At 71.9% G+C, this 17,808-nt stretch overlaps 2 protein-coding genes across 2 annotated transcripts; one reads left to right on the top strand and one right to left on the bottom strand.

Moving 5' to 3' along the window:
* Positions 1 to 574: 574 nt before the first annotated feature.
* On the bottom strand, positions 575 to 6,654 carry MSL1 (MSL complex subunit 1). Its single transcript, XM_068418770.1, is given in 9 exon segments — positions 575 to 1,187; positions 1,287 to 1,359; positions 1,465 to 1,589; positions 1,874 to 1,941; positions 2,223 to 2,287; positions 3,140 to 3,525; positions 3,832 to 3,893; positions 3,895 to 4,056; positions 6,037 to 6,654. Coding segments are annotated over 9 exon segments (1,602 nt in total). The 5' UTR covers positions 6,607 to 6,654; the 3' UTR covers positions 575 to 1,096.
* A 5,888-nt stretch (positions 6,655 to 12,542) lies between these two features.
* On the top strand, positions 12,543 to 17,775 carry NR1D1 (nuclear receptor subfamily 1 group D member 1). The gene is made up of 8 exons (XM_068418826.1): positions 12,543 to 12,681; positions 14,553 to 14,888; positions 14,988 to 15,076; positions 15,168 to 15,312; positions 15,567 to 16,030; positions 16,153 to 16,338; positions 16,988 to 17,198; positions 17,284 to 17,775. Exons 1-8 carry the CDS (start codon positions 12,654 to 12,656, stop codon positions 17,481 to 17,483), a joined length of 1,659 nt encoding a protein of 552 aa, XP_068274927.1. The 5' UTR covers positions 12,543 to 12,653; the 3' UTR covers positions 17,484 to 17,775.
* Positions 17,776 to 17,808: the final 33 nt, after the last annotated feature.

Here is a 17,808-nt window from a genome sequence, read left to right as displayed (position 1 = left end):
GAGGAAAAGAGAAAAGTAAAAGTAAAGTAAAGTAAAGTAAAGTAAAGTAAAGTAAAGTAAAATAAAGTAAAATAAAGTAAAATAAAGTAAAATAAAGTAAAATAAAGTAAAATAAAGTAAAATAAAGTAAAGTAAAATAAAGTAAAATAAAGTAAAATAAAGTAAAATAAAGTAAAATAAAGTAAAATAAAGTAAAATAAAGTAAAATAAAGTAAAATAAAGTAAAATAAAGTAGCAGTGCTGCTGGCACTTGCCCTGTTTAATTCTGCTGCAGGGGAGGCCGGGGAGAGCCCGGCCGGAGCAGGGGGGACGCGTGGAGCCCCCCCTCTGCGGAGCCCCCAGCCCACCCCTCCGGCAGCGCCGGTACCGAGGGGCCAGGGCTGCGCCGGGGGGTCCGGTGGCACCCGGGGGCTCGGCCAGGGCAGGGGACGCCGCAGGGGAACAGCCACAGCACCAGCTCTCCCACCCACCCAGCTCCTCGCGGCACACCGCGCCAACCTCCAAACATTTAAATTATTTAAAAAAAAAAAATAAAAAAACCCAAAATTGTGCGTATAGGATTTCTATTTCACAAAAAAAAAAAAAAAAAAAAGGTTTTGTTTTTAAACTCTCCCCTCCGACCCCGTCACAGCCACTCAAGAAGGGGTGAAAAAACCCAAAGAGGCTCCCGGCGCTCACAGGCACCCCGCTCCTCGCCGCAGCAGCACCGGGACCCACCGGCAGCACCGGGACCCACCGGCAGCACCCGCCGCCGCACAAACCGCTGTTCCTCCTGTTCTCTGACTAAACAAGAAGGCGGCAGTGGGCAGGGTCTGGCCCCGGTGCTCCCCACGCCCCTGCCCACAGCGTGAAGCCGAATGTCCCAAATAAACCGAGCAGCGGCTGCGGGACCGGGGCGGCCGGTGGGGAGCCTCGTCCGGCAGCTGACCGGTGCCGCGGGGGGCACGGCTGCCAGCACGGGGCGGGACAAGTCCGGGGAACGTGTTGCAAAAACCCAAGAGAACAAAACTGGGGTCACGGAGGAATGAAACCATCCGTCAACGAGAAGGCAGGAGCGGCACGGCCCGGTGACGGCACGGAGCTCCCGGCGGCTCCGCTATTTCCGGCAGGTCCGGTGCGGCGTCTGCTTCTTCTGCATCTCCAGCCGGCAGCGGCTGCGCTCGTCCAGCCAGGGCAGCTCGAAGTTCCTGCGGGCAGAGCCGGCGTCAGCACCCTCCTGGGGGGGCCACACCGAGGACCCCAGCCCAGCCCCGTCCCCTCCCGCCGCCGGTGACCCCGGTACTCACTGTGGGGTCAGTTTTGGTAAGGGCCGGCCAAAGGCGACGACGGGCAGGTACGGGGTGATGAGCAAGCTTTCCACTGCGGGGGGGAGAACACACCGTTACGCACCCCTGCCTGCCCCCCAACACCCCCTGCCCGCCCCCCAACACCCCCTGCCCGCCCCCCAACACCCCTGGCACTCACCATCGTCTGGCTCAGGGAAAAATGAGGTAACTTCAGGCTCCGACTCCTGGATCCCTTTCCTTTTGTACATTCGGAGCTGCAGCCGCTGTAGAATTCTCTGTTCCCTGATCCGCTGGATGTCCCACCTGGAAAAGGCGGCGCCCCGGGCAGTGAGAAGCCGCAGGCCGGTGCCCGGGCAGCGCCGGACCCTCCCGGGGAGCTCGGGGGGCTGCGCCGGGGCCCCCGTGCTGGCAGCGACGCGGGAGCATCCCCCTTCTGGTTCCCATCCCGGCTCCCGGCTGTGCCCTGGGCCACCTGATCCCATGTCCCCCACCCCGGTTGACACCCCGGGGCCCTTCCCTGCGGGAGGGGGGCACAGACCACCCCCTCTGCCGGGGACCCCAGCCCCCACCGCCCTCTTTGCTCCCACCTTTTCCTTCGTTTCTCGTCCAGCTCCAGCTTCGCGTGCCGTTTGGAAAAGACGCTGTCGTCCAGGTTCTGCAACGACAGACGGGGATGAGCGCATCCACCCGGCACCGGCAGCCCTGGCACGGCCCCGAGCCACGGCGGCACAGAGGGGCTGCCCCTTCGCCCCCACCCCAGCCGGGATGTGCCGCGCTGTTTATGCCAGACAAGGGGACGAGATGCCGCCAATGCCAGCCCCGCAGTGGCAGCTGTCACCACACGCCGCTCTCCTGGAGCGGTGAAACAGCCAGGAAGGTGCCTGTGGCAGCGCCAGCTCTGATGGCAGCCGACACCCACCGGGGCGGCGTACGTACCTCCAGGATGTCCGAGGGGTTGGGGTCTCTCAGGGGCTCCACAACATGGTCCCTCCAAGACGGAACTGCAGGCGAGAGGCCAGGCTGTTAGCCCCACGCCGGGACGCCCCTGCAGCCCCACGCCCACCGCCCCGCTGCTCCTTTCCGGCACTCGGCCTCCCCAAACCCCCGTCCGGAGCCCGGCTGGGTGATGCCGCCGGCTGAGCGCAGCGGGAGCTGCCCGGGGGAGGCAGAGCCAGGGGGGAAGCTCGTCGCCGTCCCCCCGCCCAAGCAAACCTGAGCCGCTCCGAGAGGAGCCGCGCCGAGCTCCCCCCGCGCCAGGGCGCTCGGCCATCCAGCGCAGCCTCGCCGGCAGCACCGGCACCCGCCGCGGCACAGCCCAGCGCTCCCCATCGCCGGCGCTTGCCGTGCTGCGGGACCCGCCGGAGATTGGCTGGGGAGGGGCAGCCGGCAGGAGAGCAGCGGGTTCAGGGGCAGGAGGTGACCCCGTGGAGGAACCTGCGCCGTGCCGAGGCGGCACAAGCCACAGACGCGTTTCCCAACCGCCAACGGGAAGTTGCTTCACCCCTCGCTCGAACGGGCGCGTAGGGCTGCTCGGTGAACCGGGGCCGGCAGCCCTGCCCGGTGTGCTGCCCCGGCTCGGCCGTGCGGGCAGCAGCAGCCCGGTGCACGCCGGGGCAGGGCGAGCTGGAGCCATGGTTCGGGAGAGCCCATCACCGGCAGCGCGGCTGCTACCGGCCACCGTGGCACAACGGGCTGCACCTCTCCCCCCGTGTCGGGGGCTCTGCCCTTCATCCGGGGCTTGTCCCCCACCTGCTGTGCCAGCCCCAAAGCGGGCAAACCCCTCTCTGGCACGGGCTCTGCCCTGATGCCCGGCACGCTGCCGCCCGCGCCGCGGCGGGCTCTCCATCGCTTACTTGCTACAGTCTCCTCCTTCTTTGGGGAGGGCTCCCGCAACGGCAGCGGCGACGGGGGCGGCTGGTGCCAGCGGCACAAGTACATTTCCGTGGTTGAGAGATAGGGCAGGTCGTCCGCCTCGCTGCTGAAGAAGCCCTTCTCCTTGGGGTGGGCGCCGGGGCCCTTCGGCGGGGCCGAGGCTCGCAGCGGCGTCTCCAGGAGCGACCTGGGTTTTTCCGGAGTCTCTTGGCTCCGCAGTTCTCGTTTACAAACAGTTTCGGACAAGGAGCCGCCCGATTCCTCCTTCCCCGGGGAGTGCTTCGGAGTTTTACTCTTCACCTTCGAGAACTCGGACACCAGTTTTTTAACGGGCGTCTTCCTCTCCGCACTCCCAAACGTCGGCTTCCTGCGGGAGGGAGAGGAGCTGAGCCGGGCGCACAGACCCTCGGGCCAGGGCCGGGTTTCCAGAGGCGACAGGGGCTTCCCCAGCATTTTGGGACCCCCTGCTCCCCGCCCAGGGTTTCAGGATGTTCCCCCCCAGCCTGTGCCCATGGTCGACGCGCTCCTGGTGCCAGGCAGCCTCCCTGAGTGGCTCGAGGGTGGCTGAGCTGGCACCTCCGTGCCCCGGGGGGTGCCAGCCCCGCGGACGGAGGGTGAAGCCATGGGGAAGGTCCTCCCCTTTCCCCCCATGTCCCCCCTGGGCACCCCGTACCTTTTGTGCCCCTTCCCGTTCCTGCCGTAGGGGAAGTGCTTGGGCTGCAGGGTCGGGGGGGGGCTCCAGCAGGTCCTGGGGACACTCCAGCGGCAGCTTCTCGCACGCCTCCGCCTCCGCCTTCTCGTCCACCTCGAAGCCCTGGAAGATGCGGTGCTTCTCCCGCTCGCTGTCCTTCTTCACCAGCTGCACCCGCCTTTCCATGCGCTCGATCCGCGCCAGGAGCTGCAAAGCAGGGTGAGGGCTCACCTCGGGGGTTCCTGGACCCTGTGCCCACCCCTGCTCCCCCAGCCCTGGGCACAGCCCTTCGGCAGCAGGGAAACACCCCGGGGAAGAGCCCACCCGCACCTTTGCCATCACCCACCTGCAGAAGCGCCCCGGCACACGCGGTGCAGGATTGGTGCCGCCCCGCTGCCGTGCCCTGCCTGCGCCGTGCCCTGCCTGCTTTCTGCCCGGACCAACTGTGCCCGTCCCGGCGTTTACCTGGCAACTACTTGTCAATGCTCGGGGTGCGGGAACACGTTTGTGAGGAGCCCCTAAACAGCGCTTGAGCCATCCCCGCTCGGGCTCGGCTGGCACCACGGGCTTCCCGGCACACCGGGAGCGCCACGGCTCACGCCTGCCTGCCCGGAGGGGACAGGGGACCAGCGCGGGGTGCCGCGGGCATCGCACCCCGGATGGTTTAACTGCGGCGCCGGCGGGCAGGGGCCAAGGTGTCCAACGGCACAAAAAGGCCACTCGCTCTCCGGTGGCTTCTCCGGCCCCGTTTGCCGCAGCCAGCTGCAAACCCCGCGGGCTTTGAGGAGCGATTTGGGGGTCTCGAACCCCACCGCATCCTCCCCGAGCACCCAGGGAGGGAGAGGGCGTTTGTAATTAGACGTGGGCTTCATCAGAGAGCGAGCACCCGACGGGGTGACACCTGCCCTCAGCCACCCATCCCCACCCCTCGCCTGGCCCCGCCAGCCGGGAGCTGCGGCCATACAGAGGGGTCCGTCTGGCAAAGCGTGGTGCGGGGGGTCCCCGGTAGTTTAACGCCCACGGGAGGACGCCCCACGGGAAGCCCCGTCAGGGCCTTGCCGCAGCGGCTCCTCCATGTCGGAGGGCTCGGCACACGCCGCGGCGTCGCGGTGCGGCACCACGTGGGATGGCCCTTCCCTCCGCAACCGGGGCCGCCGCAACCGCCACCGCAGCCAGGCCGAGCCAGCACGGCACGGCACGGCACGGCACGCACCGGGGATGGCTGGGGCAGGCACGGCCTGGCGGGAGGGCGGTGCGGGGGGGAGCGTGCGGTGAGGCACGGCCACATCCATAGGGCAACGCACGGCATCCATAGGGCACGGCAGGCAGGGCACGCAGCGGGGTAACCGTGCCCCCCCCCCCCGGTTACGACAGCACCGCGGCCCCTTTAAGTTAACCCGCACGCGGCGGGGCGGGAGGCGCCGCGGGCCCTTTAAGGCCCCCCCGCGGGCCCGCTGCCATGGCGACAGGCGGCGGCCCGTTAACCCCCGCCGGCCCGCCCCGCCCCGGCCCTTTGTGCCCCCGCCGGTCACCCCGCCCCCCGACGGCCTTTGTCTCGGGGGGGGGCACCGACCCCGGGGGGGGCATCAACGCCCCGGGGGGGTAATAACCGCCCTGGGGTGCCTGGGGGGGCAATAATCGAGGGGGGGGGCATTATTGCCCCTGGGGGGTCGGGAGGGGACGTTAATCCCTTGGGGGGGGCATTAGCCACCCTGAGGGAGGGCATTAACCCTCGGGGTGTCTTGGGGAGGGGGAATGATGCCCCCCCGGGGGGATGTTACTCCCCAAGGTGTTGCGTGGGGGGGCATTAACCCCTGCGGTGCCACGGGGGGGGATTAACCCCCAAGTGCGGGGGCATTAACCCCTGCGGTGCCACGGGGGGGCATTAACCCCCAAGTGCGGGGGGCATTAACCCCTGCGGTGCCACGGGGGGGCATTAACCCCCAAGCGCGGGGGCATTAACCCCTGCGGTGCCACGGGGGTGGCGTTAACGCCTGCGGGGGGGGTGGTGTTAACCCCTGGGGTGCCACGGGGGGGGGCACTTACCTGTTGGTGGGCAGAAGCCTCGGGGGATCCCCGGGTGTGGGGGGGCCATTAACCCTGGGGGGTAACCCCGCGGGTGTGGGGGGGTTAACCCCTGCTGTGCCGCGTCCCCGCCCGCCCCCCCGTGTCCCCCCCGCTCCGTACCGTGTCCCGCTCGGCCTTGAGCTCCTCGATCTGCCGCTCCTTGGCCTGCAGCTGCTGCTGCTGCTGCTCGATGAGGTCCAGCTGGAGCAGCAGGATCTGCCGCAGACAGGCCGCCTGCCCCGGCGAGCCCCCGCCGGCCCCCATCGCGCCGCGCCGCGAACCGCTCTTCCACTTGCCCTCGGCGGGCGGCGGCGGCGGCGGAGCAGGAGGAGGTGGAGGAGGAGGAGGGCCCGGTTCGGTGGGCCCCGGCCCCGCTCCCGGCCCCGCCGCGCCCTCCCCGGCGCCGCGCCCGGGCAGCACCGCCTGGTAGCGCGGCCGGGCGCCGGCATCCCCCGCGGCGGCCTGCTTCCCGGCGGCCAGCGGCACCAGCCCGGCCCAGCGCTGCTGCTGCTGCTGCTCGGCCGCCGCCGCCACCCCGCCGCCGCGGCCCTTGTGTGCCCCCAGCGGCGGCGGCTCCCGGGGCCGGCGGGGCGGCGGGCGGTGCGGCGCGGTGCCCTCCTCCTCCTCCTCCTCCTCCTCCTGCTGCCCCCCCCGCGGCGGCTCGGCCGCCCGGAAAGCGGTAGACCTCATGGCCGGGGCCCGCCGCTCCGCACCGCCCCGTTACCGCCCGCCGACGCGGCGAAGCGGCGGCCGCCACCGGCTGCGCGGCCCAGGGAGCGGCGGGGCCCCGCCGCCATCAGCGCAGCGCATCCCCCGCCCCGGGCGGCGGGGACACGCGGGACGCGGGCAGGGGCTGCCCCGCCGCCCCCTCCGCCGTGCGGGGCAGGGGAGGGGGGCACCGAGCCGGGGCCCACGCGGGACGGCTGCACGCGAGCGGGGGACGGGGGGGGGTGCGGGCCGGTACCGGGGGCGGGTCGAGGCCGGGGCCGCGCGGCGGCCCCCGGTTACCTTTAAACCGGGCTCGGTGCGCATGCGCCGGCGGCGGCTGCCGGGGCGGGGGCGCGGGGCGGGGGGACCCCGGGGCGAGGAGCGGGGCAGGTCCGCGGGCGGGACGGACCGGGGGCACCCCCGGGGACAGCCCCCCTCGGTAGCCCCCCTCCACCGGACCCTCCCCGGGCCGTGGGGCGGTGTCAAGGCGCGGACACGGCGGCCCCGCTGCCCGGGGGGGCCGGGCGGGGGTCGCGGGCCGGCAGTAGCGGGGCGCGGCCGCCCGGTGGCTCCCGAGCGCGGCGGCTCCGCCCGGAGAGCGCCGGGGTCCCCGCCCCCGCCCGGTCCCGTCCCGGCGCCCACCCTGCGCCTGGCGGGTGTCGGCGAGGAGACCCGGGGGGTGTGGGGACCCCCTGCCCCGGGGGCTGCCCGGGGGGGGCCGGGCGGTGGGGCGGGGGCCGGGACCCAGCGCCACGATCCCCCCACGCAGGGGGCGAGGAGGGGGGACGGGCTTGTCCTGCCTGAGCCGGGCTCTGCCGGTGCCCCGGGGGTCTGCACCCCCCCATGTGCACCCACTGCCCCGGGGGTCTGCACCCCCCTATGTGCACCCACTGTCCCACGGGGTCTGCAGCCCCCCCTCCCCATGTGCACCCCCCCACCCCCCCGCGGGTCCGCAGCCCCCCCGCATGCACACACACAGCCCTGCAGATCCTGCTGTACATGTCTAAGTGCAGGCACGCACTCCCCCCCCGCACGCCCCCGCAGAGACCGCAGCGCTGGCACGAACACGCGTGCACACGCACACGCGTGCACACGCACACGCACACGTACGCACGTTTTCTCCCCCCCCCCGCAGCGAGGGACTGCAGCCCCCGCTGCAGGCACACGCGCGTTCTGCAGGCACTGCAGCCCCACTGCACACACGCACCCCGCATACCGCAGCCCCGGCACGCACACGCGTGCACACGCACACGTGCACACACACACACAGAGACAACAATCCCCCCCCCCCGCAGCATCAGGGACACACAGGGGACACGCGGGGCACGTGCGGGGGATGCGCAGGGGACACGTGGGGGACGTGCCTCTCCGCAGAGCTGCATTCACTTGAGGGGGCGCAGGGGGGGTCCCCTGCACCCAACACCCCCCGTGAGTCACGGGGGTCCCCCTCCGCCACCCCCCGGCGCGGTGCAGGGGACGCTCCTCCGCTCTCCGTGCCGCGTGTCACGCCAAGCCCCGCGGACAGCCGTGCCTCCCCGCCGCGCGCGCGCACGCACACGCGTGTGGCCGTGCTCGCGCACACGCGTGGCCAACGCTCGCCCACGCGCAGCCGCGTCGGCCGGGGGGTTCCCGGTGCCCCGTCCCCGCTGCGGCAGGCCCACGTGCCGGCCGGGCGCCCGCCCGCACATGGCTCTGCAGCAGGGCCGCCACGCAGGGAGGCTGCTGGGGCTAAAAATGGAGCAGGGCTCACATGCCAGCGCCACGTGACGCCGCAACCAGCGATGGAGAGGGCTCCCCGCACCCAGGAGGAGGAGGAGGAGGAGGAGGAGGAGGGGAGCACCCGCTCACATGGGCTGGCACAGACGCCAACCGGCCGGGTGCCCCGAAGCCCACGGCCACCGTGTCCCCTGCGGGGTCAGGGGCTGCCCCACATCCCCACCGAGCTGTGTTTGGGGAAGGCCAAATGTGGGGCCACGGAGGCGTGGGGGTCCCCATGGTGCGTGCCCAGGGTGGGGGGTCTGTGAGGCCGAAGGAGCCCCCCGTGGCCCCCCTGGCACTGCCGCTGCCCTCCGCTCCCTCCGGCATCTCGGGGGTCCGGGGCCGTGGGCTGTAACGGGAACACAAACACCAGCACGTGAGATTTATGGGGCCGCGGCCAGGAGGGGTGTGGGCGAGGGGGGGCCAGCGCTGCCACAGCCCCACCCAGCAGGCGGGGGCCGCGGGGGACCCCCCACCCACCCCAGCTGCTCCCCATGGGGGGGCTTCCCGGACCACCCTGCATAGTGAACACACTGGGGTCCCCCCCCTCACCCGGAGCTCCTGCACCCCTTCTGCACCCCCATATTGCAGCATCCCCCTGACCTCTGGGTCCCTGCACCCTCCTGGGGTCCCTGCACCCCCAGACCCAGCACCCTCCTGGGGTCCCTGCACCCCCAGACCCAGCACCCCCAGACCCTGCACCCCAGCACCCCCAGACCCTGCACCCCTGCACCCTCCTGGGGTCCCTGCACCCCCAGACCCAGCACCCTCCTGGGGTCCCTGCACCCCCAGATCCTGCACCCCTGCACTCCCCTGGGGTCCCAGCACCCCCAGACCCAGCACCCCTGCACCCTCCTGGCCACCTTGCACCCTCCCTGGATCCCTGGGTCCACGCACCCTCCTGGGGTACATTCACCCCTAAATCCTGCACTCCCACGGATCTCTGCCCCCCTGCACCCCCAGACCCTGCCCCTCCCGGGGTCTCTGCCACCCAGCCCAGCTCTGCCCCATGCCATGGTGCCGGGGTGCTGTGGGGTGCCCCTGCCTGCCATGGGGTGCCCCCCCAGCCCTGCCCGGGCCAGGCCTCCCTTGTTTACCTGATTTTTTTCCCTTTCCGCAGGGAGGGGAAAGGCGAGTCCTGGCAGCGCGGAGCCCTTGGCCCCGGCCAAGAGCCGTGGGGACGAGCCAGGGCTGCTCGCTGCTCCGCAGCCCCAGAGCTGCTGCTGCACGGCAGGAAAACACCCCGAAACCCCGAGCACCCAGCCCTGCCCGGCACCCGCAGCGGGACCGGGGTCCTGCCCTCCCACCCGCTGCCATCAGTGGGACCTTGTGGGGATGAAAGGGGGGCTCGGGGGTGCAGGACCCCCTGAGTGGGGTGAGACCTGGTGTCTCTGGTTGCCCCCCCCCAGCAGCATCACACCTACAGTTGGGGAAACTGAGGCACGCTGTGCCCCAGGGTGGCACGGGGACCCAGTCAGACCTGGCATCCTCACCCCCGTGGGGTGCTGCAGCCCCGCAGTGGGTTTGGAGGGTGTCCAAGCACGGGGGGGTGCTGGGGTTAAGTTCTGGGGGGGGTTCTGCACCCTGCCAGACCCCCCCGGCTGGGCACGGGGGGGGTGACAGGCAGGAACAAACCCCCCGTCCCCAGCAGAGATGCCCCCCCCCCCCCCTTTCCTGGAAAAGGTACAACAAGGTAAACAACCCAGCGAGCCCGGAGTAAAAATAAATCCCTGTGCACACAGGCGTTCGCTGGCAAGCGGAGCGCTCCGTCACGTGGCACGGCCGCACGGCACCGCCGGCAACCCGGGCACCGGGGCACGCGGCCGCCCGCCCTCGTGCCCACTGCCCAGCACCGCGGGCCCGTTCTCGGGCTGCCTGCTTGTCCCCGGGGAGCAGTGGGGTGCCCCGGGGCCAGCCCCTCTGGGTGGACGTGGCAGCGGGGTGCAGGGGCTTGGGATGGCACAGGGGGGCACAGCATGGGAGGGGGCATGGGCACGTGTGTCCCCCACCACTGCCAGGCAGGGCTCACCTGGTGCCCAAGCAAGGTGGCACGTGATGATCTCGAGGGGGCTGAGCCATGGGCCAGTTGGCACGGGCACTGCTGGGGTGCACGGGGACCCACGGGGAGCCCCCAGGGCACAGCCCCTAGCTCTGGGAGGGTCCCTGGGACAGCTTGGTCATGGGGTTGCTGAGGGTCTGGCACAGTGGGCACGTGTCCGGCTGCAGCACCCTGCTGTCCCAGTGGCTTTGGTGGCCCCTCGCCGCAGCCCTGCTGCCCACAGACCATCCCCAGCCCGCATGTCCCTGGTGGGACCCCACTGTGGGACCCCACAGCAAGACCCCACGGTGGGACCCCATGGTGGGACCCACAGGATTTATCTTGTCCCTCCCAGCCCCGCACCCATCCCGGGGACCCCCGGGGGAGCCGAGCAGCCGGGTGCAGCCCAGCACCCCTGTGCGTGGCCGGCTCCGTGCCGGGTGCTGGGTGCCGGGTGCTGGGTGCCGGGTGCCGTGCACGGGGTTGTTTTCCGAACCGAGGCGAGGGGCTGAGTCACGGCTAATTGCCGCGGCCCAGGAACGTGCCGGGAAGGGAATGAGGCGCCATGTGGGGCCGGTGGCACCTGCACGCTCAGGGCAGCCTCTGGGAGCAGGGATGGGGCAGCGAGGGCCCCCGCCCTGGGGCTGGCAGCCCCCCGGGTCCCCCGGCCCCTGTGCCAGCCTGGCCCCCCACATCCTTCCGTGTGCCGCCTGGGCTTCTCCCCGCTGGAGGTGCCAGCTGCAACGGCCCGGTGACTCATGGCGAGGGCACTTCCTGAGGGGTGATGGGGTGTCCCCACCACCCCGGTGCCACGGGGCACCCCACGAGCCGGGAGCAGCCCCAGCATCCAGCGAGAGTCCCTGGGGACCCCCAGCTGAGGGACGGTCCCACGCACCCACTGGGGCTGGCACTGGGAGCTCCTGGGGGTGCAGAGCTCCAGTGTCCCCTCCCCGGGCACCCCACAGGCTCCCGGCACAGCCAGGGTGCCCGCAGCCTCCCCTCCCGCAGGATTAGCTCCGAGGATTTCCTGGCGCTGGCACGTCCGTGCTCTGCACCTTCTCCTCCTGGCTGGGGGCCAGGGCAGCACCTGGCATGTGGCACCCAGGAGGGTGCTGGCACCCCTGAAACCCTCCCCCCTGGTGCCATGAGCCCCTCAGGGACACCCCAGCACTGCCAGGCTGGGCTGGCCCCGGTGCCGCAACCCAGATCCGCTCGGCAGCTCTGCCCTGGCACCGCGGCACCGGGCACAGCACGTCTCTGCAGCCCCTGCGGCAGCCGGGAGCAGGGCCAGGCTGGGCCACGGCTGCCAGGCACGTGCCGCACCGGGCACCCGCCGTGGGCAGCGCAATGCCCCGGTGGCACTGGGGACAGGCAGGAGCTGGGCAGGGGGACACGGTGGGGGGCACAGCGGGGGCTGAGCTGGGCTGGCTGGGCAGGGGTCCGGCTGTGCCGCGCTGCGGCGTGTGCCAGGGGCTGTGCCACTGCTGTGCCGTGCACGGGCATCCCTGGTGCGGGGCGTCCCGTGGTGCCGGTGCCACAGTGTGCCTGGGTGTCCCCAGTGCAGGGGACAGTGCCATGCTTCGGTGTTGCCCGTGCAGGGACCACGCTGTGCTGGGTGACAAGGGTGCCCGGGTGTCCCCAGGGGACGGTGCCATGCAAGGTGACAGCGGTGCCAGTGCTGTGCCTGTGTGTCCCCAGTGCTGGGTGACAGGTGTCCCCCAGCACCCCCAGCGCAGGGGACAGCGCCGTGCCAGGCGACAGGGGTGCCAGTGCTGTGCCCGGGTCTCCCCGGTGCGGGGGACGGTGCCATGCCCGGGTGTCCTCGCCTCTGCCCGGTGCTGCGCAGCGCCCGGGCAGCCGTGGTGCGGGGGCCGGGGATGGTGCCAGTGCCGGTGCAGGGGTTGGTCCCGGTGCCGGTGCAGGGGCCGGTCCCCGCGGGCCGGGAGGCGGCCCCGGGGCGGGGGTCCCCGTTGCGCCCGGGCTCCCCGGCGGCGGCGCGGGGCCGGGGCCGCCGGCGGAAAGTGTGTCACTGGGGCACGAGGCTCTCCCCGGGAATCACATGGGGGAGGCGGCGGCGCCGCGTGCGGCCCAGTGCGCAGCCGCGGCCGGTGCCGGGAGGGCGGCGGGGCGGGCGGCGGGCGCACAACAGCTCTCACCGGGCGGCGGCGCGGCACGGCTCGGCGCGGCTCCCCTTTGGCGCGGTACCGGCTGCTGGCCCCCCGCCCCCCCCAGGATGGCCGCCCCCGAGGCCGGTAGCACAGGTCAGTGCCCCGCCGCAGCCCCCTCCCCGCCCGCGGGCGTGCGCGCCGGGACCGCGCGGGCAGCGGCACCGGGAGCGGAGTCGGGGTCGGTGCACCGGGACCGCGGCGAGGGGCTGCGCGCTGAGACCGCGAGTCGCAGGGGTCCGCACACCGGGAGCGGGGGGTTCCTGCACACCCCACCGGGCAGGATGCGCACCGGGACCGCATCCCGGGACGGGGCTCCTTCCTACCGGGACCTGGCGGTCCTGCAGAGCGGGGTAAGGACCGGACAGCGGCGACCCCGGGACGGAGGGAGGGAGGGGGCGATGCGCGCCGGCACCGGGGTGACCTGAACACCGGCACCGGGGCGCTCCGGTCACCGGGGCAGGAGGGATGGAGCCCGGGACCGGGGAAGCCCTGAGCGCCGGGGAGCGTTGGACTCGGGGGCAGCAGCGGTGAGGAACCGGGATCGGTGCCCCGGGGGTGTCCGCGGCACCGGGGACCGGGCGGTCCGTGAGCGGCGGAGGCGGGGACGCGCGTGCCGGGGCGCCCCGCGCGGGGACGCGCACCGGGAGCAGCGGGGGGGGGGCGGAGGCGGTGCCCCCCCGGCACGTGTCCCCCTCCCCGCCGCTGCCACGTGCGGAGTTTGTTTTCCCCGCAGCCCCGCCCCGCCCCCGCCCATTGGTCGCCTCATGACATCATCGCTGCCCCCCCCCTTTGTGACGTCACACCCGGAAGCGGGGACGCCGCGTTCCACTCGCCCTTTCCCACACGGGGGGGGGGGCTGTCACCGTGGCAACTAGGCGGCCAATAGGGTGTCAGGGGGCGGGGCAAAGCGTGAAGGGGCGGGGCCGCGGGGGGCCACGTGCGGCTCGAGCACGTGGGGCGGCGACGTGAGGCCGCCTGAGCTTGGCGGGGGGGAGCTGCGGGGAGGCTGCTGTGGGGGGGGTCCCATGGGGGGTCCCGGTGCTGCGGGATCAGGAGTGGCCCCCGCGTCCTGGGGCAGCCCCTCGGGGGCATCCCCCGGTCCGGGGGCGTTGGGGACCGGGGGATCCCCCCCCCGTATTTGGGATCGCTGCAGTGGGGGGGTGGTCTGGGGACCCGCTGTCCCCGATGCGGTGACCCCCTTTGGATGGGGGTCGGTGATGGCGGGGGGGGGGTGACTGGTGGTGACAGCCTGGCTCCGGCGCGCTGGGAGACACATGGCCCCCGGCGATCCTGTGTGTCCCCAGCGTCACCTTCTGCGTGCCCTGGCCCGGAGCTGTGTCCCGATGCTGCCGCCCCTGCCCTGTGTGCGTGTGGTGGAGGGGGGGGAACGTGGGGGGGGGCTGTGACCTCTGCCAGAGCTGGCCATGGGCACGGCGCCGGGGCTGAGCACGCGCCCCCCACCTCTGTGGGGTGCCCCCATGCAGAGCTCCCCCAGCTCTGCCCTTTGCTGCGTCCCCCCAACCGAGGGGGCTGCGCTGTGACCCCCCCCCCAGCGCCATGGCGGGGGCTGCGCCGTGGGGCTCTGTCCGGACCCGTGGGGCTGGGAGCCGGGGCTGCACCGCCGTAACTGCCGTGACCTCCCGGTTACGCCTCCGGCAGGTTCCCGGCCCGCATTCCTCCCGCGGGTGCTGCGGGGTCACTGTGCCGGCGTCCCTGGCCGTCACGCACCCGGGTGACCCAGCTGTCCCCGTCCCACGTGGGGCCAGCGCCCGTGGTGGCTGGCAGGCGCGGTGCCTGACTCAGGGCGGGCGGCGCACGTGTGGCTGCGGCGCAGCGGGATGCCCGCGGGTCCGGGATGCATCCAGGGGGCTTCCCTGGGGACCCCTCTCAGGGTGCCCTCTCGGCCGGGGGCGGCTGAGCCCGGCGCAGCTCGGTGCATGTGTGGCCCCGTGCTCTGCCCGCAGGCGGCGTGATCAGCTACGTGGGCTCCAGCGGCGCCTCGCCCAACCGCACCAGCCCCGTCTCGCTCTGCAGCGACAGCTCCAACGGCAGCTCCCAGTCCGGCTCCCAGCCCTTCCACACCTACTTCCCCCCGTCGCCCACCGGCTCCCTCCAGGATTCCCGCACCTACGGCGGGGGCTCGCTGGCCCCTCGTGAGGACGGTTCCCCTTCATCATCCTCCTCCTCATCCTCCTCCTCCTCATCGTACGGCTCCTCGGTGAACTTCCCCGGGGTGCAGCAGGTCCCCGTGGACGAGCGGCGCCGCAGCTCGCCCACCAAAGCCAGCAGCACCGTCACCAGTGAGTGGGGGCGGACTGGAAGGGGGGGGTGGCGGGTGGTGTGTCCCCCCCCCGCTGCGGTGGGCACCCCGGGACCCCGCTCACCCCGTCCCTCCGCAGAGCTCAACGGGATGGTGCTGCTCTGCAAGGTCTGCGGGGACGTCGCCTCCGGCTTCCACTACGGCGTCCACGCCTGCGAGGGCTGCAAGGTACCGGGGCCGGGGCCGGGGTGGCGCGGAGCCCCCGCCGTGCTGGAGGGGGGGGGCCCCGAGTGACACCCACCCCCCCTGCGCCCCGCAGGGCTTCTTCCGCCGCAGCATCCAGCAGAACATCCAGTACAAGAAGTGCCTCAAGAACGAGAACTGCTCCATCGTCCGCATCAACCGCAACCGCTGCCAGCAGTGCCGCTTCAAGAAGTGCCTGCTGGTCGGCATGTCCCGCGACGGTGAGCCCGGCCCCCCCCCCGGGACCCCCGAATCGGGGACCCCATGGCCAGCGCTGCACGTCCCCTCCGGGGGTGCGATCCCCCGTGCCTGGGGCTGTACGTCCCCTCCAACGGGTCCCCCCGTGCTCGGGGCTCTACGTCCCCTCCAAGCCGGGGGGTTGGGATGCAGCCCCTGGTCCCCCACGGCGCAGGGCTGGGGGGGGGGGTCACCGTGCCGGTCTCCCCGCTGACACCGGTGTCCCCCCCCCCCGCAGCCGTGCGCTTCGGGCGCATCCCCAAGCGGGAGAAGCAGCGGATGCTGGCGGAGATGCAGAGCGCCATGAGCAGCGTGGGCAGCGCGCCGCTGGCGATGGGCGGCCCCGGCGAGGGTCCGGCGGCGCCGGGTGGGGGCCGCCCGCTGCCCCCCGGCCCCCCGCCGCTCGCCCCCCCCGCCTGCTTCTCGCAGTTCCCCCAGCAGCTGACGCCCCCCCGCTCGCCCAGCCCCGGGGGGGCCACCGAGGACGTCATCGCGCAGGTGGCCAAGGCCCACAAGGAGATCTTCGTCTACGCGCACGACAAGCTGGGGCCCCCCCCGGCCTGCGAGAGCGGCCGCCTGCGCTGGGACGCGCCCCCCGCCTGGGCGCCTGGCCCCCCCGAGCCCCGGCTCTGCCCCCCCGCCTACCCCGAGCCCCCCGCGCGGGGCTGCCCCTGGCCCCGTGGCACCAAGGACGTCCTGCCGGTGAGCGCCCGGGGGCTCCCGCTCCTCGGGTATTTTTAGCCGCTTTAATCGCACTAATCGCCTGGCCCGCGCCGCGGCGGTGGGGCCCGGGGAGCCCCGCTGAGCCGTGCCGTCGCCCGCAGGCCTGCCCCATGAACAGCCACCCGCCGGGCCGCAGCGGGCGCTCGGTGCAGGAGATCTGGGAGGATTTCTCCCTCAGCTTCACCCCCGCCGTCCGCGAGGTGGTCGAGTTCGCCAAGCACATTCCCGGCTTCCAGGCCCTCTCCCAGCACGACCAGGTCACCCTGCTCAAGGCCGGCACCTTCGAGGTACGTCCCGGGATGGCAAGGGCTCAACGGAGGGCATGGTGCCCCATGGCATCGCATGGTGCCCCATGGCACAGCAGGAAGTCCTGTGGCATTGCACAGTGCCCCACAGCCTGGCACGGAGCCCCATGGCATTGCACGGTGCCCCACAGCCTGGCACGGAGCCCCATGGCATTGCACGGTGCCCCGTGGCATGGAGCCCTAGCATGGAGCATGGCATTGCATGGTGCCCCACAGCATTGCATGGTAGCCCAGTGTTGCAGGATGCCCCACGGCATGGCACAGAGCCTCACAGCCTGGCACAGAGCCCCATGGCATTGCATGGTAGCCCAGGGTTGCAGGATGCCCCATGTCATGGCACAGTGCCCCACAGCCTGGCACAGAGCCCCATGGCATTGCATGGTAGCCCACAGCATGGCACAGAGCCCCATGGCATTGCATGGTAGCCCAGGGTTGCAGGATGCCCCACGTCATGGCACAGTGCCCCATGGCATTGCATGGTAGCCCACGGCATGGCACAGAGCCCCATGGCATTGCATGGTAGCCCAGCATTGCAGGATGCCCCCCAGCCTGGCACAGAGCCCCACGGCCCAGCAGCCCCCAGCGTCGCAGCCCGTCCCCGTCCCCCCCGGTGACGCCGCGTGTGCCGCAGGTGCTGATGGTGCGCTTCGCCTCGCTGTTCGACGTGAAGGAGCAGACGGTGACGTTCATGAGCCGCACCAAGTACAGCCTGGAGGAGCTGTGGGGCATGGGCATGGGCGACCTGCTCGGCTCCATGTTCGAGTTCAGCGAGAAGCTCAGCGCCCTCGACCTCACCGACGAGGAGCTGGGGCTCTTCACCGCCGTCGTCCTCGTCTCGGCAGGTGGGAGCCGGGGTGATGCTGGGGAGGGGGTCTATGATGGGTGGGGGTTGCTGCCCACCCGCTGACCCCCCCCCTGTCCCCGCAGACCGCTCGGGCATGGAGGACACGGCGTCGGTGGAGCAGCTGCAGGAGACGCTGATCCGCGCCCTGCGCGCCCTCGTGCTCAAGACGCACCCGGCCGAGACGTCGCGGTTCACCAAGCTGCTGCTCAAGCTGCCCGACCTGCGCACCCTCAACAACCTCCACTCCGAGAAGCTCCTCTCCTTCCGCATCGACGCCCAGTAGGGCCCCGCCGGGGACCCCCCGACGGACCCCGGGGACCCCCCGCCACCCCTGTACATAGCACTGCGGGGGGGGGACACACGCAAACCCCCCGCCCCGAGGGGCAGCACGAACCCCGCGGCGCCTGCTGGACTCCCTGGGGGGCTGCACCCCCGAGATGCCAGGACCCCCCACCCCGAGGTGGGTGCCAGCCCCACGGCTCCGCTGGCAGCGCCTGGGGGGGGTCCCCCTGCCCTGGCCGCCCCCCCACTCCGGCAGCGGGGAGCAGAGGCCGGATCCAGCCGAGCTGGGTGGGTTGGGTGGGGTTTTTTTTTGTTGGTTGTTTTTT

Source organism: Nyctibius grandis, chromosome 26, assembly GCF_013368605.1.
Source record: "Nyctibius grandis isolate bNycGra1 chromosome 26, bNycGra1.pri, whole genome shotgun sequence".
NCBI classification, from domain to species: domain Eukaryota; kingdom Metazoa; phylum Chordata; class Aves; order Nyctibiiformes; family Nyctibiidae; genus Nyctibius; species Nyctibius grandis.
The sequence above is the reverse complement of the archived record's forward strand: the minus strand, read 5'-3'. Positions and strand labels throughout refer to the sequence as shown.

What these genes read in the sequence shown, in the direction of transcription:
- NR1D1 (XM_068418826.1), top strand. Translation starts at nt 12,654, where the DNA reads ATGGCCGCCCCCGAGGCCGGTAGCACAG. An exon ending in CCCCGAGGCCGGTAGCACAG is followed by an intron (nt 12,682 to 14,552) that starts GTCAGTGCCCCG and finishes CTCTGCCCGCAG; the next exon opens with GCGGCGTGATCAGCTACGTG. An exon ending in CGTCGTCCTCGTCTCGGCAG is followed by an intron (nt 17,199 to 17,283) that starts GTGGGAGCCGGG and finishes CTGTCCCCGCAG; the next exon opens with ACCGCTCGGGCATGGAGGAC.